Genomic DNA, 24049 nt, shown 5'->3' with positions numbered 1-24049 from the left:
GGTAAACAGCTGCCCTGGACACGGATTTGACCTGCGCCTCCATGGACAGCTGAGAGTCCAGAATGACTCCCAGGCTGCGCACCTGGTCCTTCAGGGGCACAGTTACCCCGTTCAGGACCAGGGAGTCCTCCACACCTGCCCGCCTCCTTTCCCCCCAAAACAGTACTTCTGTCTTGTCAGGATTCAACCTCAATCTGTTAGCCGCCATTCACAACTTTGCCAAAACGTTCCTGCTAGAGGCATTGGTGTGTATATCCAAGGACGCAGGTCTGAGGCAATAATCTCCAGGTCTTAATGGTGTCAACAATCCCCCGTCGATTCCAGGGCCGTCATTGGTCAGGTTGCTTTAGTAAAGTATGACACCATCACCACCCATATCACAATGGAAGCCCCAGCTCTGTTTGCTTTCCACTCGGGCTGCAGTGCTGTGCACGTTTACTTGGGAGTAAGCCCCCTTCAACTCAGTGGGACTTACTTCCGAGTAAACATGCACGGGCTTGCCCTGTTACTTGGCTCCGAGTTCCTGGCAAGGCTGTGAGGCAGCCCTTTGGCCTGCGAACTGGTGTGATAGTTGACTGACGGCGTCCGTCATGGATGTATCTGGTGACTTAAAGACAATGAGAGGTAGGTGAGGCAATCAATCTGAATTAGCCTCCCCTGAGCTGTTTTGGCCTATAATTCCCATCATTCCTACTTAGCACATCCTGATCCTTGAAGAATAACAGCGTCCACTTTGACAATCAGGAATTATTTTCTTTTTTAAAAAAAAAAAAACACCCATGCTTTACTTACCGTATTTTTCGCTCCATAGGGTGCACCATACCATAGGGTGCACCTAGTTTTTAGGGGGGGAGAGAAAAAAATTATTCCCCCCCCCCAGCCCCAAAGAGCAAAGAAGCCAAGACAGCGAGCGGGATCCATTCCGCTGGCTGTCTTGGCTTCCTCTTTAGCTGTGTGCAATCTCTCCAGCCGGGAGAGGCTGTGCGCGGCTCTGGCAGAAGCCAAGACAGGGAGTGGGATGGATCCTGCTCGCTGTCTTGGCTTTGTTTTTAGCCGCAGGGCTGGGGTGGGGGAAGCCCGAGCTTCCCCAACCCCAGCCCCCAGAACAGGTCTGGGAGCGGCGGCAAGGTTGCGCGCAGCCTTGCCGCCGCTCCCGGAGCTTGCGGCGCTGGGGGTGCGCTCCAAAGGCTTGCGGATAGCTGCCTGAAACCTGGGGAGCGCAGCAGGAGTTGGCGCTGCACTGCCTGGGCTTCAGGCTTCAGGCTGCTATCCGCAAGCCTTCAGAGCGCAGGGAGAACTCCTGCTGCGCTCCGAAGGCTTGTGGATAACTGCCTGAAGCCTGGAGAGCGAGAGGGGTCAGTGCGCACCGACCCCTCTCGCTCTCCAGGCTTCAGCAAAAGCAACGCGAAGCCTCCAGAGTGCGGAGGGAGCGCTCCCTCTGCGCTTCGGAGGCTTCCCGTTGCTATCGCTGAAGCCAAGGAGCCTGCATTCGCTCCATAGGACGCACACACATTTCCCCTTCATTTTTGGAGAGGAAAAAGTGTGTCCTATAGAGCGAAAAATATGGTAATTCTTGCAAGAACAAAACAAGCAAGAACTTGTTATCACTGTAGAGCTTTCACCTGCAGAATGGCCCAGATTGTTGCCTACTCAGCGTTTTACAAACATTCCTCGACAAGAACTTTTAAAGCTACAAGTATCTGAGAAGGAAGTAGACATGTTCAAATATATAAAAGGATGTCACATAGAGGAGGGAGAAAGGTTGTTTTCTGCTGCTCTAGAGAAGCGGACATGGAGCAATCGATCCAAACTACAAGAAAGAAGATTCCACCTAAACATTAAGAAGAACTTCCTGACAGTAAGAGCTGTTTGACAGTGGAATTTGCTGCCAAGGAGTGTGGTGGAGTCTCCTACTTTGGAGGTCTTTAAGCAGAGGCTTGACAACCATATGTCAGGAGTGCTCTGATGGTGTTTCCTGCTTGGCAGGGGGTTGGACTCGATGGCCCTTGTGGTCTCTTCCAACTCTAGGATTCTATGATTCTATGTGGGGAGAGAGGAGGAATGAGCGAAACTGTCCGTTTCAATTCCACTCAGTTCCTCCTTTTCTCTGTCTTCAGTTCTCTGCATTGCCGTATCAGTTTGCAATTTATAAAGTCCTTGTGAAACTGAATAGCTCAGCTGGTTAGAATGAGGCGCTGATAATGACAAGGTTGCAAGATTGACAGCTGCATTGCTGGTGGTTGAATGATACGATCCTGAGTGTCCCTTCAAATCCTACAATTCTATGAGTCTATGAAAGCTCATTGTTTTTTCTTGTTGTTGCAAATTTCTCCTAACATGCTCATTTCGCGTGCAATTTTGCAAAGCAATTACCCCTCACAGAATGCAATTTTTGATGTTCTTTTAAGTCATACTTCTGCGGAGACACTTTACCTTAGAATAATATTACCATACACGTGTTGTTGTTTTTTGAGAACTCCACTGCAGATTTCAGAGAAGTGCAAATTCTGCAGAACGGTTGTGGATTCACATACAGTTCTGAACAAGTGAAAATTCGGTAGGTTCGTCTTTAAATGCAAAATAAATAGAACATTTCCCCCACTCCCAGGAGAGGACTGAAGACTGGGTGTGCAGCGTGATGTCAAACTGCATGTTACACTTGCAAACAGCTACATATATTTAAAGAAGATGAATAAATGAGCAAATTAAGTTCAAGGGGGCAGTGGTGTAGCAAGGTTAGGTGGTACCCGATGCGGAAAATTTATTGTCCCCCCTGCCCCATTGAATATTTTTATTTTTGCCTGCAAAAATGGTTTGACTTTATTTCATATTTTGGGGGAGAGCCAGAGTTGCTGAGCTTTTTTGAGCTTCTTTTGCAGAGATTGCATGCCTTGCGACAAGGAGTCTGCCTGCTGCCCTACAGCTGAGGTTGAGCTGGCAGGTGGACTGTTTTGGAAGCCTAGAATCATAGAGTTGGAAGAGACCACAAGGGCCATCGAGTCCAACCCCCTGCCAAGCAGGAAACACCATCAGAGCACTCCTGACATATGGTTGTCAAGCCTCTGCTTAAAGACCTCCAAAGTAGGAGACTCCACCACACTCCTTGGCAGCAAATTCCACTGTCGAACAGCTCTTACTGTCAGGAAGTTCTTCCTAATGTTTAGGTGGAATCTTCTTTCTTGTAGTTTGGATCCATTGCTCCGTGTCCGCTTCTCTGGAGCAGCAGAAAACAACCTTTCTTCCTCCTCTATGTGACATCCTTTTATATATTTGAACATGGCTATCATATCACCCCTTAACCTCCTCTTCTCCAGGCTAAACATGCCCAGCTCCCTTAGCCGTTCCTCATAAGGCATAAGTTCCTCGCAAGGCCTGCACATTGCAACACCAAAGCATCTCTCACAGGTGTTGAGTGCCACACAGCATTTTCTCTCCCCCCTCGGAGGTGACACGTGTGGCGAACCACACCCACCGCACCCACCTTGCTCCGCCCCTGCAAAGGCGGAGGAGGCCTGTGGCAGTTTGAGGAATAGGCGCTTGTTGCATTTGTGGTTCTTCAAAACCAGCAGATCAGATACACACATCCATCAGTGACAACCAGTACAATGACCCGTGTTGCCTTTCAGAAATTTACAACTACATCTGCTGCAGCGCTGAGCAAAATGCCGACCTGGCTGCCCAAAATCTCATCCAGTGGGTCGGACCACCGAACATTGATGCGGCCATTCATGTGTTGGTGGAGATGCTGAAGGAGGTAGGAACAGAACTGACATCATGTGGGTTCAAGTGCTTTGGGTTGTACTCAGAGCAGGTGGGCCAAAGGTAGCAAGGCATGTCAAATTTTTAAACTTTCAAATTCCAAAAAAGAGTGGTACTTATAATGTGACATGGGAATTCAAAATATAGTTTGGTTACATTAATATAATTTAGTTTTGCTTGGTAAGTAAAACATGTGTAAAATTGCATAGCATCATTTAAATGATTGCCAAGTACTTGCAGATGGGGGGACAGTGTTCTCGAAGCTACCAGCATGAGTTTGACCAAACTGCGGAAGGCAGTGGAAGACAGGAGTGCCTGGCGTGCTCTGGTCCAGGGGGTCACAAAGAGTCGGACACGACTAAACGACTAAACAACAACAACTTGCAGTTATTATTGATATTATTATTTAGCATAACCTGACATTATTATTTAGCATATTATTATTTAGCATAACCTTCCAGTAGGCAAAATTAAAATTCTTTGGTTTTCCGAAAGCAGTTTTTGTGCTTCTTCATCAAACATAGACTCACCAAGCTAAATATTGTCCAGTCAAAAAAATAATAGCAGATTTGAATTCCTCACGCACACAAAATTATTTTTAAGACCCCCTCACTTAAGAAATTTGCAAAAATTATGTTTTGCTGCCTTAAATGACATGCTCTACTAAGGCAGTCAATTCCATTAATGTCAATGAGAACATTCGGAGTAGGATGAATGTTGACTGTAACTCTTTAATCTGAATATCCCCACAAGAATTTTCAGGGACCTTTCTGGTTAGTTAAGAGTGACTGTTGTACAAAATCCTGTTTCTTAGAGTAGGACTGCACATCTCAAAGAAGAGAGAGTTGCCCTTGAAAATGGCAGCCGTGTGACTGACTCCCTATCCCATCTAGTGAGGGCTACATTTGAGACCTTTTAGTTTCTTCTTCTTCTTCTTTGGCAATCCCTCGTAGCCGAGTAAGATTGTCTTCCATGAACACGGTCTTAGCAGTGTGTCCGTAAAGTGACTGTGGAGGCCAATTCTGGATCCACACATCCTTCCACAGTGGGGACATTGGTTTCTGGGCAGGAGTTGATCACAGTGTGGATTTGCCAAGCGTGCCTTCCTCTTAGCACATTTCTCCCTTGTATCCTGAGTTCGAGTGTCTTCAAAGCCCATGATACCTTTGGTAAAGGCTGTTCCCCAACTGGAGCACTCGCAGGCCAGTGTTTCCCAATTGTCGGTGTTTATACTACATTTTTTTAGATTTGCCATGAGAAAGCCTTTGAACCTCTTTGGTTGACCACCAGCATTACGCTTTCCATTCTTAAGTTTGCAATAGAGTAGTTGCTTTGGAAGACGATCATCAGGCATTGTCAGGGAACTGCCATCAGAGGCACGGGAGAAGGAGAGGGCCTCTGATTCTGCAGGGGAAGGTCCAAGCGCTAGAGGGAGACTCAGCCGGGAAGAAGGGGAAGAGAATGAGTGTAACACCAGGGATCCAGGAGAGCAACGGGACAGGGAGGTGCAGGGGCTCCAGGACTCTTCATTGGAAGTTAGCGAGGAGAGCCCAAGCACCCCACTGCCCACGCCCACCCTGCGCAGGAGACTCCCGCGCAGTGAGAGGCGGAAACGATTGGGCGTCAAACAACTCTTATGTTGGCAACGCTTTAAGAAACGCCCACAGACAGATTCTACGAGTGACTAAGAGCAGCCACGCTGAGATGGGCTGCGCAGTCCGGAGGGTTTAACCAGGCAATCCGATGCTCAAACGGAGCAGGATTACGCACGAGTAACTCCCAACCACTACAGGCATCCACAAAACATGACCAGTCCAACGAAGTTGATGTTGGAGAATCATTGCTTCAACACTGGTGATCTTTGCTTCTTCCAGTACACTGGCATTAGTTCACCTGTCTTCCCAAGTGATGTGTAAAAGCGTTGATGGAATCGTTCAAGGAAAGGTGACTAAGGCAATGGAAGAAAGGCCAGCCATGACTTAGTTGTAGTCCTTCTAACCTAGATCATTCTTTGGGGATCCTGAAGAAAAAAATTAAGTACCCAGCTCAGGTCATTGTCTTACATAGAAGCTAGTCTGAGAAATCCACTCCACTTCCCAGTGGGAAGGAGTTGTGGTGGACCGCGTGGCCACCCACTCCCCACCGGGAGTGGGGGACTTTGTCCCCCATTGCCTGGGGGATCACGGCCACGTCAAAGCCCGGGCAGCCAATCCGCTGGCCAGGGGTGGTGGTGGCCGCAGCCGTTTAAATATAGGAGCGAGCCAGAGGACTTCCTCTTTGGCTCGCTTCCTCAATCAACCCGCCCTCCCTCCCTATTTTGCAGGTTAGGCAATGGACTTGCTATGGACTTCGGTTGGTCGCCTTGGTTGTCAGAGGGGCCTGGTAGGAATTTTTCCACTTGGCAAATTGGCACTGGCCATGTGGTTTTCACCTGCCTTGTAGCAATTGTCACAACTTTGTTAGGGTTGCGGTTAGGCATTGTTTGACCTTGTGGGGGGGAGGTGTGGCCATCACCTGCTCCTCCATGCTTAAAGGTATTCCGTTAAAGGAATCCGGGGGTGGGGTGGATCTTGTCCGAAGTCCAGGGCTGGGCTAGGGCCATGACACAACCCCCAAAGGGAACAACAGGGGGAGCTCCAGTTGGTCTGCATCCACGGGGCTCCCCCTTCCGGTGATTTACCCTTACCGGACTCCCTGCGCAGGGGGCAGGAGTCAGATATAGTTGGGTCCAATCAGTGCCTAAGCCAATACCACTCACTTTCTGTATTTTCAATAAAGTTGTGGCCAAAATTTTGCCCAGTAACATAAACCTAATATCTGTGTCCTTGCGTGAGTTATTTCCAACGAGGGGGTGGCTGCGGGGTCTTGACACCCAAGTTCAACAATCTCCCCCATTAGATCCCAACCCTCACTGGGCACAGAAGGCCAAGAACTGGGCAGCATAATCCAGACTGACCACCACAAACCTACAAGACTTTCTGCTTCCTTAGAAAGATGCGTCTGGGAGAATCGTCCAGCAAGCCAATGATGTCCTCCTATCTCTGGCAAGCTCTCTTTTCAATGATGTGATGTACAGACTTCAAAAGAATGTCAAGACTGGGATCCTCCCTCACCACATGGTTTTCAGGACCCTGGGCAACCTGGCCTCTCGCTACGGTAGGACTCCCTCCTGTTCTTCACTGTTGCATGTTCTCCCATTGAAGGAAAAAAGGGCTTGATTCCCATCTCAGATAGGATGCAATTTACATATGGGGTGTGGGGGGAAACACTGAGGACTAGTGATTTCTTTTGTAATAATATGTTGTTCTTCTTTCCGTATAGAAAATTGCATTTGTTACTCAACAATTATATTCCAGTTAAACTAGTGACTTCCCACTTGCCCGTCATCGCTGTTTATAACTCAAATACAATTGCATTTTAGGGTTCCGTCTTAATTTTTTTCTGCTGTTTTCTTACACTTTAAACCCTGCTGTGGTCTTTGCATATGGGAAATAACTTTTTATATAGACAAGAAAAGAGTTTCCAGTCTTCTTTAAAAAGATTCTAAATTTGAGAATACAAAAACCAAAAAATATAATCCAAAAACAATGGAAATGTTTAAATGATTATTTATGTAGACAAAGATTAAATGTAAGGTATTGCTTGTGTTTAGAATAGATTTATGAAATATTTAGAAAACTTATTGATTAGAATATTTGTGTGAGATAGTATAGGGAAAATGCAGAATAATAGATACAATCTTGCTTAAAATGTATAAAGGAAGCGCGGTGTAAGCGATGGAAGTCAATCAATGAAATTTTATTATTATTTTCATATTGAGATATTTGTAGAATAAATTTGGAAGAAAATCTTCCAACTTTTCTTCTTTTTTCCTCTTTATTTTTTCTTCTTTTTTCTTTTCTTCTTTTTATCTTTTCTTCTTTTCTTCTTTTTCATATATGTGTGTGCTTACCTGAAATATGTATGTATTTGCAATATTTTGCTCATATTTTGTAATAATTATGTTAAACAAAATAAAATAAATAAATTTGTATCTTCTATCAGCGCCGTCAATTTCACCCTCTCTGCATCTTCCAAGATTTCCATCAACCATTCTTCCTTTGGAAAGAGGGTTTTTCTCTCCCCCTTCCATAGGTGCTGGTTTCCTGGGCCCCCAGGTTCCCAAGCACCCACAAAATTCCCCATGAAGGAGCCAGGATTTTGGCCTCTTGGGAAAAGTCACTTTAAATATTTTCCAAATTTTCTAAATCGTCAAATATATATATATATTTATTACTGAGAACTAGTGACTTGACAAAGCTGGTTCTGTTTAATTTCACCCAGGCCACGCTAGGGGATCTAACCTCAGGAAGGGCCACACTGCAACAGAAGTTTGTGTGTTTGCATACCAAAACCAGCTGAAGTTCAGTCCCATATAAAAGCATCTCCAACAGAAGGGCTGCCCAGAGTTCGTGATCCTAAATTGTAATAAATCATTACCATCCTCTAACGAAAGGTTGCTTGTGTCTCTTCACTCAGCACTCAGGTGTATCCCGTTTTTGTCACTTACCTGTGTGTATTTAAGGGTGATGATTAAGTGGCCCATGACTAGCCACATGAAAGAAGCAATATGCTACGGTGAGTGATTCTTTTTCTTTTTCGGGCGGGGGGGGGGAATGGAATATCATCATCTTCCTTCCATTCCAGTATAGCCCCTACAACTGCTAACTGTTCCTTAAAGACCATCATCTGTGCCATTCTCTGTGCGCCCCTTCCAAGAGAAGTTTGGAAGTCAATGAGACAACAGGGCCTATTTGGTGGTGGCCCCCTGATTGTAGAATGCTCTTTACAGGGCAGTTTGCCTGGCACCATTGTTGTGCTCCTTCCAGTGCCAGACTGTGGGGAAAATTCCCCTTCGTTCAAAACGGAAGCACTGTTTTTTGGGGAAAGGAGGCAAGTGGGTTTGGAGGACTCCCTGGTCCTGAATGGGGTAACTGTGCCCCTGAAGGACCAGGTGCGCAGACTGGGAGTCATTTTGGACTCACAGCTGTCCATGGAGGCGCAGGTCCATTCTGTGTCCAGGGCAGCTGTCTACCAGCTCCATCCGGTGCACAGGCTGAGACCCTCCCTGCCCGTGGACTGTCTTGCCAGAGTGGTGCATGCTCTGGTTATCTCCCGCTTGGACTACTGCAAAGCACTCTATGTGGGGCTACCTTTGAAGGTGACCCGGAAACTGCAACTAATCCAGAATGTGGCAGCTAGACTGGTGACTGGGAGCGGCCGCCGGGACCACATAACACCAGTCCTGAGAGATCTGCACTGGCTCCCAGTACGTTTCCGAACACAATTCAAGGTGTTGGTGCTGAACTTTAAAGCCCTAAACGGCCTCAGCCCAGTATTCCTGAAGGAGCGTCTCCATCCCCATTGTTCTACCCAGACACTGAGGTCCAGCGCCGAGGGCCTTCTGGCAGTTCCCTCACTGCAAGAAGCCGAGTTACCAGGCAGAGGGCCTTCTCAGGGGTTGCACCCGCCATAGGCGCCGACTCCATGGGGCCTGAGGGGGCCCGACCCCCCTCAAAAATTCGTTTGGGGGGCTCTGCCCCCCCCAATAATCTCGGGCGCCCCTCCAGCAGAGCGCCGCCGCCGCGGTTACTTTAAAAACAAAGCAAAGCAAAGCAGTACCACTCGTAGAAACATGGGCGGTTGATCTAATGCTGCTGAGGAGAGCGGGGGGTGGGGGGGCCTGAAACTGCTCTCGCTCGCAAGAAGATCCGTTTCATTCCCCACTTGCTTTGTAGGGGGCTCAGGGTCACTCTCTTAGGGAGCAGTGCGCTGCCACTCGAGGACTCCATTTTTGGAGGAATCCTTCCCAGTCTTTGGTGCTCTGGAGTTTGACGACTGAGCCGTCCTTCCTCGAAAGCTTGGGGTTGGTCCGATCGGGTGTGAAGTGGAGCGAAGCACCCACCCCGCGCCCAAACTGGCTCCCTCCGCCGGTTACCCGGGAGGAAGAGGTCCTAGACCACTAGGGAGTTAGTTCGGAGCAGCCAGAGGCCAATGCCTTTCCCCTTCGCCCCTCGCGTCCAGGCCGCGGCTCTTGTGGTGCAAGCCTCGACTCTTTCCCTCCATGCCATTCCACAGGATCTTGGGATCTTTTTATTGCAAGAGACCCCCGCCTCCTCCCCACCTGCTCCCTCGCCAGCCAGCCAGCCAGCCGCGCGTCCTAGCCGCGAGCCCCGGCCGTCCCCGTCGCGCAATCGGCTGGATCTCCCTTCAGCAGGCCGTGCTCACAACTCGGCCCAGGGACCCCCCAGCAGCGGATCTCCGGCCCAGCTGAAGAATCTGGCAACAAGCCCCCTCCTCCCCAATCGCTCTGCCAAAATACGCTCCAAAACCCCCCAGATAGGCCGCCGGCCGCCAAGTCTCGTGGCGCCCTGAGCGAGGGTCTCTCCCCAACACCGCCACCTCGAACTGCATTCTCCCGGCTACCCGAGCGAACCAGCGGCAGGACCCCGGTATGGGCCCCCCCAATATTTTTTATAAGTCGGCGCCCCTGGCACCCACCCTGTGGAACACCCTCCCACCACATGTCAAAGAGAACAACAACTACCAGGCTTTTAGAAGACATCTGAATGCAGCCCTGTTTAGGGAAGCTTTTAATGTTTGACGCATTACTGTATTTTGATATTTGTTGGAAGCCGCCCAGAGTGGGCGGGGTATAGATAATAAATTGTTGTTGTTGTTGTTGTTGTTTGCCCTCTCCCCAACCACCTTTGGCCAGCCCAGCACGTCACCATTTTTCATCCAACTACAGCCTATGAAATACAACTGTCTCAATACCTTTTTCTTTTTGCTGTACAGTGGTGCCCCGCAAGACGAATGCCTCGCAAGACGGAAAACTCACTAGACGAAAGAGTTTTCCATTTTGGAAGTGCTTCGCAAAACGAATCTCCTATGGGCTTGCTTCGCAAGACGAAAATGTCTTGCGAGTTCCTGCGGTTCCCCCCCCTTTCCCCCCTTTTTCTAAGCCGCTAAGCTGCTTATCAGCTGATCTGATCAGCCGATAAGCCGCTAAAAGCCGCTAAAAGCCGCTAAAAGCCGCTAAAAGCCGCTAAAAGCCGCTAATCCGCTAATCCGTCAATGGGCTTGCTTCGCAAGATGAAAAAACCGCTAGACGAAGAGAATCACAGAATGGATTCTTTTCGTCTTGTGAGGCACCACTGTACATGTCAGAGTTGCTTTTCACTGTAACAGTCAGCCATTAGTTTCCCATTTAACTGGTTCTTGCCAATCTTGTGACCAGGTCCCATTGTTGTGCCCGTGACACGGGTCTGAGTAATAACAGGCCTAGCACTATTTCCACCTCAAGACAAATACAGTGGTACCACAGGTTACATACGCTTCAGGTTACATACGCTTCAGTTTACAGACTCCGCTAACCCAGAAATAGTGCTTCAGGTTAAGAACTTTGCTTCAGGATAAGAACAGAAATCGTGCTCCGGCGGCGCGGCAGCAGCAGGAGGCCCCATTAGCTAAAGTGGTGCTTCAGGTTAAGAACAGTTTCAGGTTAAGAACGGACCTCCGGAACGAATTAAGTACTTAACCTGAGGCACCACTGTATTTTTTTAACCCCACTCCTAGGAATTGGGATAGAGCGAAGGGTCAGTCTCCCATTGTGGCCAAGTGTGGACCCACAACCTCCGACTTTCGATTGCTTCAGTGCCAAGCAATCGCTTCTCAGACGCTTTTTCTCTCTTTCTCACTCATTCAGTTATGGAACATTTCTGTGCGGCAATAAACTATTACTACAAAAACTGGAGAGCATGTTCGTTCCCACGAGAGACAGAAGCTCAGCTTTGCAGCCCCGTCATTCCCATCTATCAACGCTTGGCTGGCGATTGGCTGAATGACGAGGAACCGAAGGTGAGAACCAGGAAAGTTTCATCTTATCACAGCCGCGCCCAAAGCAGGGAGTAGCTCCCCTTCCGGGCCGATGGGATTAGCTTGGAGGGGAGGGCGCTAAGCGGCTAGGGGGCAGCAGGAGGCGCTGGAGGTATAAATGAACTGTCAGACTTTGCAAAGCTGGTACCCCTGGCTCAAGATCATCAATTCTGTTGAATTAATTGTTTTTAATACTCGATTGGGAGCCGCCCAGAGTGGCTGTGGAAACTCAGCCAGATGGGCAGAGTATAAATAATAAAAAAGGGAAAGGGACCCCTGACCATTAGGTCCAGTCATGACTGACTCTGGGGTTACGGCGCTCATCTCACTTTACTGGCCGAGGGAGCCGACATTTGTCTGCAGACAATTTTTCTAGGTCATGTGGCCAGCATGACTAAGCCGCTTCTGGCGAACCAGAGCAGTGCACGGAAACGCCGTTTATCTTCCCGCTGGAGTGGTACCTATTTATCTACTTGCACTTTGACGTGCTTTCGAACTGCTAGGTTGGCAGGAGCAGGGACCGAGCAACGGGAGCTCACCCCATCGCAGGGATTCAAACCGCCGACCTTCTGATCAGCAAGTCCTAGGCTCTGTGGTTTAACCCACAGCGCCACCCGTGTCCCGCATACATAAATTATTATTATTAGTTAAACTAAATCGTCACCATTGGGTTTTGAATAAATGTGTACATCGCCCTTCATGCATGGATGTCAGGGCGGTTCGCAACATTGCAATACAAGACAGCTGCTCCAGACAGACCCTGTGGTCAATGGTTATCAAAAGCCACTGAGAAGTCGAGGAGAATTAACAGGGACACATTGCCCCTATGTCTCTCCTGGAAAAGGTTGTCATACGCAGTGAAAGCAGTTTCTGTGCCAAAATCGGGCCCAAACCCCCATACGATATGGATCTAGAAAATCAGTTTTCTCCAAGAGCACCTTGATCTGGTCTGTGACCACCCACTGGAGAACCTCTGCACTGGTTTGAAAGCAGCACTCAGCTCCACGGAAACTCTTTCCACGTGTGTCCTTTTGCAGGTGAAGGAAGCCTTGATGAAAGCTCAGTGGCCTATGCTAGGAGCTCTGGTCCGCTGCAGAACGAAGCAAGATGAGATCATCAGGAAGATCCCACAAGTCCTCCGAGATAGCAAGATTTTGGATTCTTTCCTCATTGCCAAAGTAAAGGGATACAGTGGTACCCCGCAAGACGAACGCCTCGCGAGACGAAAAACTCGCAAAATGAAAGGTTTTTTCGTTTTCGAGTTGCCTCGCAAGACGAATTTCCCTATGGGCTTGCTTCGCAAAACGAAGCTTGCCCCGGGGACAGCGGGTCTTCTCTTTTGAAGCAAGGGGCGGCGGGGAGAAGCGATCTTCTCCCCGCAGCCCCAGGTCCGGGGACAGCGGGAAGCGCTTCCCGCTGCCCCCGGACCTCTTTTGAAGCAAAGGGCTGCGGGGAGATCGCTTCTCCCGGTGCTCCGAAGCCGGGCGGGGGGGAGGGAACACCAAGATGGTAATTCTTGGATTTTCCACTTTTTAGTTAACAAAATACGAGCAGCAGTTGTGGCATACAAAAATAATTCAACATCTTTCTTGGGCAATTCCAAACCTAGTCTTTTAAAAGTCTTTTCTGATCTTTCCCGTCAGTCTCGTCATTTCTGCATATTCCACCAGCTTGGTCTGCCCCTCTTCTCTGATTGGTACTTCTTTTTCCCATCTCTGAGCTAGAAGCATCCTTGCTGTTGCAATTGCATACATAAACAGTCTTTTGTTTTCTTTTGGTAGTTCAGCGCCTATAATACCTAACAAAAAAGCCTCTGGCGTTTTTTTTAAACAAAAGCTATCTTAAACATTGTTTTCCTAACTCATTAAATAATAATAATAATAATAATAATAATAATAATAATAATAATAATAATAATAATAACATTTTTATTTATACCTCGCCCTCCCTGGCCAGAGCTGGGCTCAGGGTGGCTAACACCAGTAAAATTACAATAAAAACATAATGCGGGGGGGGGGGGTGGAACAAATTTAAAACACAGGTTAAAATGCAATTTAAAATGCAGCTTCATTTTAATAATAGCCCATAGATCAAAACCATAAGGGGAGGGAAACATAAGGGTCAAACTGAGTCCAAAGCAAAGGCCAGGCAGAACAGCTCCGTCTTGCAGGCCCTGCGGAAAGATGTCAAGTCCCGCAGGGCCCTAGTCTCTTGTGACAAAGCGGTCCACCAATTTTACTGGTGTTAGCCGCCCTGAGCCTGGCTCTGGCCCGGGAGGGTGGGGTATAAATAAAATTTATTATTAATATTATTATTATGAGAGAAAGATGGCTGCGTGACTCGGCTCTTTTATGGGGTGAGCCAGAGTCATGCCCATCTCCCTGGTCACAAGCAGGGGGAGGATGCTCCAGACCAGTGGAACAGGAAGCTATACTGGCTGGAGTAACTTCTCCCTGCCTGTGTCCAATTTAAGAAAACAAGGAATGTTGTATTTGACTGCGCCAATGGATAGGTAAAGGGACCCCTGACCATTATGTCCAGTCATGACCGACTCTGGGGTTGCGGCACTCATCTTGCTTTATTGGCCGAGGGAGCCGGCGTACAGCTTCCAGGTCATGTGGCCAGCAGGACTAAGCCACTTCTGGTGAACCAGAGCAGCGCACGGAAACGCCGTTTACCTTCCCGCAGGAGTGGTACCTATTTATCTACTTGCACTTTGACGTGCTTTCAAACTGCTAGGTTGGCAGGAGCAGGGACCGAGCAACAGGAGCTCACCCCATCATGGGGATTCGAACCAACGACCTTCTGATCGGCAAGTCCTAGGCTCTGTGGTTTAACCCACAGCGCCACCCACTTCCGCACCAATGGATAACATCCCACAGTTACAAATGTGGCCATGGCGCAGATGTTTATAAGGGCATGAACCGATTCTTTTCTTTTTCTTTTTTAGAGGCTTAATATTTTTTTGGATGTCTGCGAGGAGTACAAACCCCCAATCCCAAAGAAGATATCCCAGGCAGTTTGTGACTTTGTATTCAAGCAGGTAAGACATCAGGGAAGCTGGCGGTTTTTCGGATCCAAGTGACCTTTGTAAACGTTAGCACCGCAGGCCCAGGTCAAGGGAGACGTCGCCAATCGTGTCACCTTTGGAAATGACCTGGGTGCGCTGTACACTTGTCGTTTGTGCAAAGGGCAGCTCCTGGTTTGGGCCAATTTTATCCCTACCAGAGAGACCTCAGAAGAATCAACATGGCCTCCAGTTCCACGGGTTGACTGCCTGTGCATGCGCAGATGCTCAAAATGATGTCACGCGCATGCGCGGAAGCGGCGAAACGCGACCTGCGTACACGCAGACGCACAGACGCGTCTTACGTTTACTTCAGGATGCGAACGGGGCTCCAGAATGGATCCCGTTCGTATCCAGAGGTACCACTGTACAGTCATTTGCCAAAGGGAAAAAGAGGCTAGTAAATTAAAAAATGCCTGGGCAAACAGGAAGCTGTTTTAAATTGTTTTTAGTATTGTTTTTAATGCTGTAACCTGCCCTGGGACTGTAGGGCAGGCGTGTACCTAGGTAGGCTCCCACCAAGGGCCCAGGGGTATGTGTGCACAAAAATCACAAAGAAAGACAGAGAGCTAGCTGCCAATTGCCAAGGGCACAAGGGACGGCAGGGGAGGGGTGCTGATTTACCTCTTTGCCAAGGGCACAAGAGACCTTGATGTCAGAAACTGGCAGGATATCAGAGAGGGGGGAAAGGAGGAAGAGGAGTCCAGCAAGGGGTGTAGCTGGGACTGGGACACACTGGGGCAGCCCAAGAACGGCCTCTACTGGGAACCTCTCAGCCAACATGGTAAAATTAGCACCAGAGTCCAATAAAGCGAGATGAGCGCCGCAACCCCAGAGTCGGCCACGACTGGATCTAATGGTTAGGGGTCCCTTTACCTTTAGCGACGCGGGTGGCGCTGCGGGTTAAACCACAGAGCCTAGGACTTGCCAATCAGAAGGTTGGCGGTTCGAATCCCCGCAACGGAGTGAGCTCCCGTTGCTCGGTCCCTGCTCCTGCCCACCTAGCAGTTCGAAAGCACGTCAAAGTGCAAGTAGATAGATAGGTACCGCTCCAGTGGGAAGGTAAACAGCGTTTCTGTGTGCTGCTCTGGTTCGCCAGAAGCGGCTTAGCCCTGCTGGCCACATGACCTGGAAGCTGTACGCCGGCTCCCTCGGCCAATAAAGCGAGATGAGCGTCACGACCCCAGAGTCGGCCACGACTGGACCTAATGGTCAGCGGTCCCTTTACCTTTACTGTGCCGGCAATGCGAGCTGGGGATGGTTTCAAAGCAACCTAGGTACCGACGTTTCTTGATCTCTTCCAGGTAGTCCCACGCAGTACTTCAGGGCAACCGAAGATAATGGAAAGGTTCAAGCACCAGCGGTTCACAGTGGAAAGACAAATCCAAGAAGAAGAATCGTTCCCGTGTCATCTGGTAGCTTTCATAAGAATGTGCTTTATCCTGAGTCAGCTCACTGGTCCATCTAGCTCAGTATTAGCTGCTGGCAGGTCTCCAGGGTTTCAGAAAGGGCTTCCCCAATTTGTCTTTACTTTCTTTGTTTTTCTTCAATTCTACCTGAAGGTGCTGAGGACTGCAGTGGAGCTGTCCTTGAAACTGACCCAGAAACTCCAGCAGGTGCAGAATGCCGCAGCGAGACTCCTTACGGGGTTCTCGCCGCAGGATCACATTCATCCAGTGCTTTACCAACTGCACTGGCTCCCAGTAGAGTACAGGGTCAGGTTTAAGGTGCTGGTTTTAACCTTTAAAGCCCTATACGGCCTAGGACCCTCGTACCTATGGGACCGCCTCTCCTGGTATGCCCCGCGGATGACCTTACAGTCTTCAAATAAAAACATCTTGGAGGTCCCAGGCCACAGGGAGGTTAGGCTGGCCTCAACCAGAGCCAGGGCTTTTTCAGCTGTGGCCCCGACTTGGTGGAATGCTCTGTCACAAGAGACCAGGGCCCTGCAGGAATTGACATCTTTCCACAGGGCCTGCAAGACAGAGCTGTTCCACCAGGCCTTTGGCCAAGGCACAGTCTGACCCCCTCCTTTGGTAATCCTCATAGAACTCTAGCCCAATGGTTGCCATTAATTTGACTCTGAATTAATTTTAGAATGAATTGATTTTAGACTGTATTTCAATTAATTGATTGTGATTTTATGTAAACTGTGTTATTTTTACTGTTGTTAGCCGCTGTGAGCTCGGCTTCGGCTGGGAGGGCAGGATATAAATACATTTATTATTATTATTATTATTATTATTATTATTATTATTATTATTATTACTACTACTACTACTACTTTTATTATTATTATTTGAGGTCCTTCCTTTGTATGCACAGCTGATGCTCTGCTACTGAATTTTGGCCCTCCCCCTATTTTCTTGCTATTTATTTATTTTATTTATCAATGGGCTTTTAGATCTTTTTTTTTAAAAAAGCCATGCATATTGAAAGGAGCTTTTGCAGGAGATACAAAAGCGATTCAACATTGTAAGAACACACACACACACACACACACAACACATTTAAATAAAACAGCAACAGCACAGTAACCAAAGGTAACAGGAACTAATGCTAGTGATCAGCTTGAATGATAGGTTTTTAGACGCACCCCATTGTTGGTGCCTGTCTGATTTCAACATCCCACCTGGCAGGTGCCACAGTGGAGAAGGCCCTGCTCCATATCTCCACCAAACAGAGCTCTGTACAAATTCTTATTATTTTTATATTCCACCCATCTGGATGGCTTGCCCAGTTACTCTGGGCAGCTTACAGCACATTTAAAAACATAGTAAAAGGTCAAACATTTAAAAAAACTTCCCGATACAGGGCTGCCTTCCGATGTCTTCTAGATAATGATAGTAACAATAGTAACAATAGCTGCAGCTGCCAAACCAAACCTAAGGGCATGGGTAGGCAAACTAAGGCCCGGGGGCCGGATCCGGCCCGATTGCCTTCTAAATCCAGCCAGCAGGTGGTCTGGGAATCAGTGTATTTTTACATGAGTAGAATAATTTATTATTTATACCCCGCCCATCTGGCTGGGTTTTCCCAGCCACTCTGGGCAGCTTTCAACAAAATATTAAAATACAGTAATGCATCAAACATTAAAAGCTTCCCTAAACAGGGCTGCCTTCAGATGTCTTCTAAAAGTCCGGTAGTTGTTTTTCTCTTTGACATCTGGTGGGAGGGAGTTCCACAGGCCGGGCACCACTACCGAGAAGGCCCTTTACCTGGTTCCCTGTAACTAGGCTTCTCGCAGCGGGGGAACCGCCAGGAGGCCCTCAGCGCTGGACCTCAGTTTCTGGGCAGAACAATGGGGGTGGAGACGCTCCTTCAGGTATACTGGGCCAAGGCCATTTAGGACTTTAAAGGTCAACACCAACACTTTGAATTGTGCTCTGAAACATACTGGGAGCCAATGTAGGTCTCTCAGGACTGGTGTTATGTGGTCTTGGCGGCTGCTCCCAGTTACAAGCCTAGCTGCCACATTCTGGATTAGTTGTAGTTTCCAGGTCACCTTCAAAGGTTGCCCCACATAGAGCACATTGCAGTAATCCAAGCGGGAGATAACCAGAGCATGCACCACTCTGGCGAGGCAGTTTGCAGGCAGGGAGGGTCTCATCCTGCATCCCAGATGGAGCTGGTAAACAGCTGCCCTGGACACAGAATTGACCTGTGCCTCCATGGACAGCTGTGAGTCCAAAATGACTCCCAGGCTGCGCACCTGGTTCTTCAGGAGCACAGTTACCCCATTCAGGACCAGGGAGTCCTCCACACCAGCCCGCCCCCTGTCCCCCCAAAACAGTACTTCTATCTTGTCAGGATTCAACCTCAATACATTAGCTGCCATCCATCCTCCAACCAAGCTGGGGGGCCTTCTTCCATGACTGGCCCTTTCCTGATCTGAAATTATGGTTTCTTCAAGCCAGCAGCCTTTTTCCTCTTTCTTCTTACAGTCCTCTTCTGAACACCGGGAGCTCTGCATGGATCACCGAAATGTCCTTATGGAAGCCTTTGCACACTTGGGTAAGAGCCGGAGCAGGAATAGAGAACCTGTGCCCACCCCCCACAAATGCACCCACCAAGTGTTGCCTGACTCCAGCTCCCATCACCCCTAAATATCCTTCCTTCCTTCCTTCCTTCCTTCCTTCCTTCCTTCCTTCCTTCCTTCCTTCCTTCCTTCCTTTCCATTTGTATGCCATTGTTCCACAGTTGAAGCCATGCTCAAGGAAGCTTGCGGCATGAAAAAAACCAAAACATTTCAACAAAACATTAAAAAAAATACACAACCAAACTGAGCAATTTCCACATGAAGCACACAAGGTCTAAAATAAAGATACGAAAAGACAACAACAAAGCCAGATATTCACTAGGCCGTGTTGGACTGATGGGAGTTGGAGTCCTACAACAAGAGAGGGGGCCAACTGCTGCACCCCCAGACCAGAGACCTGAAAATATCATTTCCTTCTTGGTTTTCCTCAGAAATGTCAGGTCTTAGGTCTTGGATGAATCTGTCAGTTGTAGTTTCTGTCAGTTTCTCATTTTCCAGTCTTCATTTCTCCACATTTCCACATCAGACATATCTATCTATCGATCGATCTATCATCTATCTATCTATCTATCTATCTATCTATCTATCTATCTATCGTATTTTTCGCCCTATAGGACACACCAGCCCATAGGACGCACCTAGATTTGGGGGGGGGGGGGAATAAAGGGGGAAAAATTATTCCCTCCCCCCAGGCGCGGGGCTGGGGAAGCTCGGGCTTTGGCAGCTTTGGCATCGCTCTGGGAGCTTGTGGGGCTGGGGGCGGGGAAAGTGGAGCTTCGCCCTCCCCCAGAACAGGACCCAGAGCGATGCCGAAGCTGCGTGCAGCTTTGGCATCGTTCTGGGAGCTTGCGGGGCTAGAGGAGGGGAAAGCGGAGCTTTCCCCCCCCCCAGCCCCCAGAACGGGACCCAGAGCCATGTGGAAGCTGCATGCAGCTTTGGCATCGCTCTGGGAGCTTGCAGGGCTGGAGGAGGGGAAAGCCCTCCGCCAGCCTTCTAGCCAAGTCAGGGGACAGCGGGAAAGGTGCGCTGCGCCTCCCGCTGTCCCCCGAGTTTGCGGGGCTGGCGATGGGGAGGAGCAGGCTTCTCCCCCCCGCCAGCCTTCTAGCCAAGTCGGGGGACAGCGAGAAAGGCGCGCTGCGCCTCTCCTGCTGTCCCCCGAGTTTGCGGGGCTGGCGACGGGGCTCTCCTGACCCCTCTTGCTCTCCAGGCTTCAGCGAAAGCCTGCATTCGCCCCATAGGACACACACACATTTCCCCTTCATTTTTGGAGGGGAAAAAGTGCGTCCTATAGGGTGAAAAATACGGTATCTATCTATCTATCTATCTATCTATCATCTATCATCTATCATCTATCATCTATCATCTATCATCTATCATCTATCATCTATCATCTATCATCTATCATCTATCATCTATCATCTATCATCTATCATCTATCATCTATCATCTATCATCTATCCATATCTATCTATCATCTATCTATCTATCTATCTATCTATCTATCTATCTATCATCTATCATCTATCATCTATTCTAGTGCTCACAAAATTCACCATTTTAGTTCAAATTTCTCCTAATGGACACATTTTTGCATTCACAATTTGACCTAATAACACACCTTGACAAAGCTATGTCCCCAAATACATTTGTGTATCTAATTTTCATCAAAATAATAATAATAATAATAATAATAATAATAATAACAACAACAACAACAACAACAACAACAACAACAACAACAACATATTATTTATACCCCACCCATCTGGCTGGGTTTCCCCAGCCACTCTGGGCAGCTTCCAACAAAATATTAAAATGCACAAATGTGTGCATTTTGAAGCACACTTCCCTGCGATAGATGCATTTTTGTATACACTGCTTGGCCAGAGAACTACATCGCAAAATTCAGAGAAGGGCGAAGGGCAAAAGATCGCTACGTGTTGGTGTTCTCATCTTGTTTCAGAAACGGTGAATTAGGTTGGCTAGCTTTTAAACGTGAGCTGACTCAAACACACACATACACACTTGCAAAATAATGATAATGATGGTTTGTAAGATGATGGGATGAAGTCTGACTTGCCCAAATTTGCCATTCCTTTCTGTCAGGGAACTGACATCGGAGCGAGAGGCGAAGGGGAGGCTCCCAGGTGATGCTGGCGAAGGACCCAGCAGCAGGGGGAGAAACAGCTCAGTAGAGGGGGAAGCTAATCAGCGCAACACCAGGGAGAAAGGGGGGCAGACGGGGGAATTGGAGAGAGGGCTCCAGGACTCTCCACTGGACATCAGTGAGGAGAGCCCAGGTCCTCTGCTACCTACGCCTTCCCTGTGCAGAAGACTCCCGCGCAGTGAGAGGAGGAGGAGACTGGGTGTCAAACAACTTTTATGTTGGAAGAGGTTCAAGAAACGCCCACTGACGGATTCTGCCAGTGACTGAGGCAGCCACAATGAGAAGGGGCTGTGCAGTCAGAAAGGTTTAACAAGGCAAATTAGCCGAGAAAGGCACCAGTTTACGCACGAGTAACTCATACCCATTACACTTTCCTTGCAGTCGGCTGCTGTCCCATCGATACTCTGGACTTCTTGCAGGCTCAGATGAAGGAGGACTCTGAATATATCCGTGTGGGGTTCTTAATGCATCTGAAAATGATTGTTGGCAATGATGGCCGTAAGTAGCAGCGTCCACGATCCATATAACCGGCTTAGGTGCATAGAAGAGTAACATTAGCATTTACAGAGCATTTTCAGGTAGGGTTGGTCAGGCTTCAGTTTTGCACGATTTGCTTTGTATTTTTTTAACCCCACCTACCAGGGATACTGTAAGTAGCCCATGGCCTGATCCAGGAAGAGGTCGGGTATCCCTTGAGATGCCTTCAAACTTGATTATCCAATGTTCCTAGCTCCAGCATGTGGTTTGGCACCATTGGGATGGGCAGACAGAGCTGGGAATGGGCTGGGCGGGTTTTGCAAGGAAGGGCGCATCATTTTTTGCAAGGAAGGGCACATCTTGAAAGCCCTACATTGGCTCCCAGTATGTTTCCAAGCACAATTCAAAGTGTTGGTGCTGACCTTGAAAGCCCTAAACGGCCTCGGTCCAGTATACCTGAAGGAGCGTCTCCACCCCCCATCATTCAGTTCCGAGGGCCTTCTGGCGGTTCCCTCACTGCAAGAAGCCAAGTTACAGGGAACCAGGCAGAGGGCCTTCTCGGTAGTGGCGCCCATCCTGTGGAATGCCCTCCCACCAGATGTCAAAGAGAACAACTACTACCAGACATTTAGAAGACATCTGAAGGCAGCCCTGTTTAGGGAAGCTTTTAATGTTTGATGCATTACTGTATTTTAATATTTTGTTGAAAGCTCCCCAGAGTGTCTGGGGAAGCCCAGCCAGATGGGCGGGGTAGAAATAATAAATTATTATTATTATTATTATTATTATTATTATTATTATTATTATTATTTCACGGGTGCTTTTATGAGATGCACCTGACAAATGTCCATGTTGGAGCCCCACTGAAATCCTCTCTCCATCTCCTGCCTCTTCTAGCGTGTGAGAGCAGAAATAAGAAACAGCCAATTGTGGAAGCCGTGAAATGTCTTCTAGATGACCACCGTGAAGGGGTAAGACCAGGGAAGGGGCTCTTTTTGAGTTGCTGAAATGCTGGAAGATTCGGAACAGATACAGTAAATGTTACAGCTTTCTTCTCCCTTCACTGTTTGAGGTAGAATTTCTCTGAATACCAGTTGCTGTGGTTTCCATGAGGAAGTTACATAAGTTAACTCTCTGCTGCATGAAGAAGCTCTTTCTATAACCTTTCCTGAATTTTCCATCATTCCATTTCATGTGTTATGAGAGAGGAAGAAAAACTTTCCTCTACCCTCATTATCCATGCATAATTCTTACAAACTTCCCTCATTTCTCCTTTCCTTTTACATGCCTTTTCACTAAACGCCCCGAACACTGCAACCTTTCGTCGTAGGGACGTCAACTTCCATCCCCTTGATCATTTTGGCGGCCCTAACCTTTTCCAACTCCTTTGGGAGCTCAGGCGACCAGAACCGCACACACAGGATTCCAAATGCCATCGCGCCCTAGATTTGTAGAATGGTGTTGTGGTATCGCCTTTCGAAAGGTGAGATGACTTTGCTTTCCCCACTGCCACAGGTGAGAAAAGCACTCCTGCATTTCATCAAAGAGCTTCTTTGCTCTCAAAACGTCGAAGGCTGTCCCGTGTGGGAGATGGTTGTCTACATCTTCAGCCAGTTCACTGTGCACATCAGCCATCAAGTAAGTCGGGAAACATGCTGCTAAAATGCTCTTGACAATATAGGAGACTAAGGAAGTCAGATTATCCTCCACCAGGGCCAGGGCCTTCTCAGTGATGGCTCCGACCTGGTGGAATGCTCTGTCCCATGAGACCAGGGCCCTGCAGGATTTAACTTCCTTCCGCAGGGCCTGTAAGACAGAGCAATTCCGCCTGGCTTTCGATTTGAACTTAGCCTGATCTTTTATTCCCCTTCCTTCCCTTCCCCTCCCCTGTTTATGAAGATTACCCGCTCTGGGATCCCACAGCTAATTCTCTCCTGGTCTCCTCGCTGGCCCAATAGGACTAATTTAGCCAGCTAGCCCTGGTGATCATCTAATGTTTATTGGATGGATTTCCCCCCTAAATTGATTTTTTAATTCTGAATTTATTGTTATTCATGTTTTATACTGTATTTTATACTTTTTTTGTTGCATCAATTAAGTGTTTTAAATTTGTTGTTAGCTGCCCTGAGCCCGGTTTTCTGAACCGGGAAGGGCGGGGTATAAATAAAAATTTATTATGTTCTTATTCCAAGGCAAAGTTCACAAACCAAAACACCTCCTTCCAGGTTTGCAGCGTTCTTAATCCAAGTTGTTCATAAACTAAGCTGTTCTTAAACCAAGGTGCCACTGTATTTGCCTCTCTTGCCAAAGCATGGGAAAGACCCCGCAGTCGAGCAGAAGGAGAAAGAAGAACGGATTCAGGAACTCTGCATCGACGTCTTGGAGAATTTGAATACCTCTGCGGAAGGGATGAGCAAAGTGAGTGATTCGTATGAGTTTTTCATGGGAGAAGAGTCCTCCACAGGTCTGTGAGAGCTCCTTGCCACATACTGCAGAGGAGACGTTCAGTTCGGCTTGTATGTAAAGGCTAACCCATGGGTAGGCAAACTAAGGCCTGGGGGCCGGATCCGGCCCAATCGCCTTCTCAATCCGGCCCACAGACGGTCCGGGAATCAGCGTGTTT

General features: G+C 48.2%; 1 protein-coding gene across 9 annotated transcripts in view; it reads left to right on the top strand.

Annotated features, from left to right (window-relative positions):
- Nucleotides 1-396: 396 nt before the first annotated feature.
- Nucleotides 397-24049, top strand: part of LOC310711811 (maestro heat-like repeat-containing protein family member 2B) — an 89286-nt gene continuing 65633 nt past the window's right edge. For 5 of the 9 annotated variants that reach the window (XR_014528646.1, XR_014528647.1, XM_083514085.1 and 2 more), the window contains exons 1-13: nucleotides 397-624; nucleotides 3627-3754; nucleotides 6750-6915; nucleotides 8278-8376; nucleotides 11507-11658; nucleotides 12714-12854; nucleotides 14627-14719; nucleotides 16048-16158; nucleotides 18688-18757; nucleotides 21331-21447; nucleotides 22324-22397; nucleotides 22942-23064; nucleotides 23707-23844. Coding sequence is in view for 5 of the 9 variants with exons in the window: in XM_083514085.1 (XP_083370211.1) it covers nucleotides 591-624; nucleotides 3627-3754; nucleotides 6750-6915; nucleotides 8278-8376; nucleotides 11507-11658; nucleotides 12714-12854; nucleotides 14627-14719; nucleotides 16048-16158; nucleotides 18688-18757; nucleotides 21331-21447; nucleotides 22324-22397; nucleotides 22942-23064; nucleotides 23707-23844 (1446 nt within the window). In the remaining 4 variants the exon portion in view is untranslated. The remainder of the gene's footprint in view (nucleotides 625-3626; nucleotides 3755-6749; nucleotides 6916-8277; nucleotides 8377-11506; nucleotides 11659-12713; nucleotides 12855-14626; nucleotides 14720-16047; nucleotides 16159-18687; nucleotides 18758-21330; nucleotides 21448-22323; nucleotides 22398-22941; nucleotides 23065-23706; nucleotides 23845-24049) is intronic. The other 4 variants (XR_014528644.1, XR_014528645.1, XM_083514086.1 and 1 more) reach the window with 1 other exon arrangement.

This window comes from Podarcis liolepis (assembly GCF_965112155.1).
Source record: "Podarcis liolepis genome assembly, chromosome: 1".
NCBI classification, from domain to species: domain Eukaryota; kingdom Metazoa; phylum Chordata; class Lepidosauria; order Squamata; family Lacertidae; genus Podarcis; species Podarcis liolepis.
The sequence above is the reverse complement of the archived record's forward strand: the minus strand, read 5'-3'. Positions and strand labels throughout refer to the sequence as shown.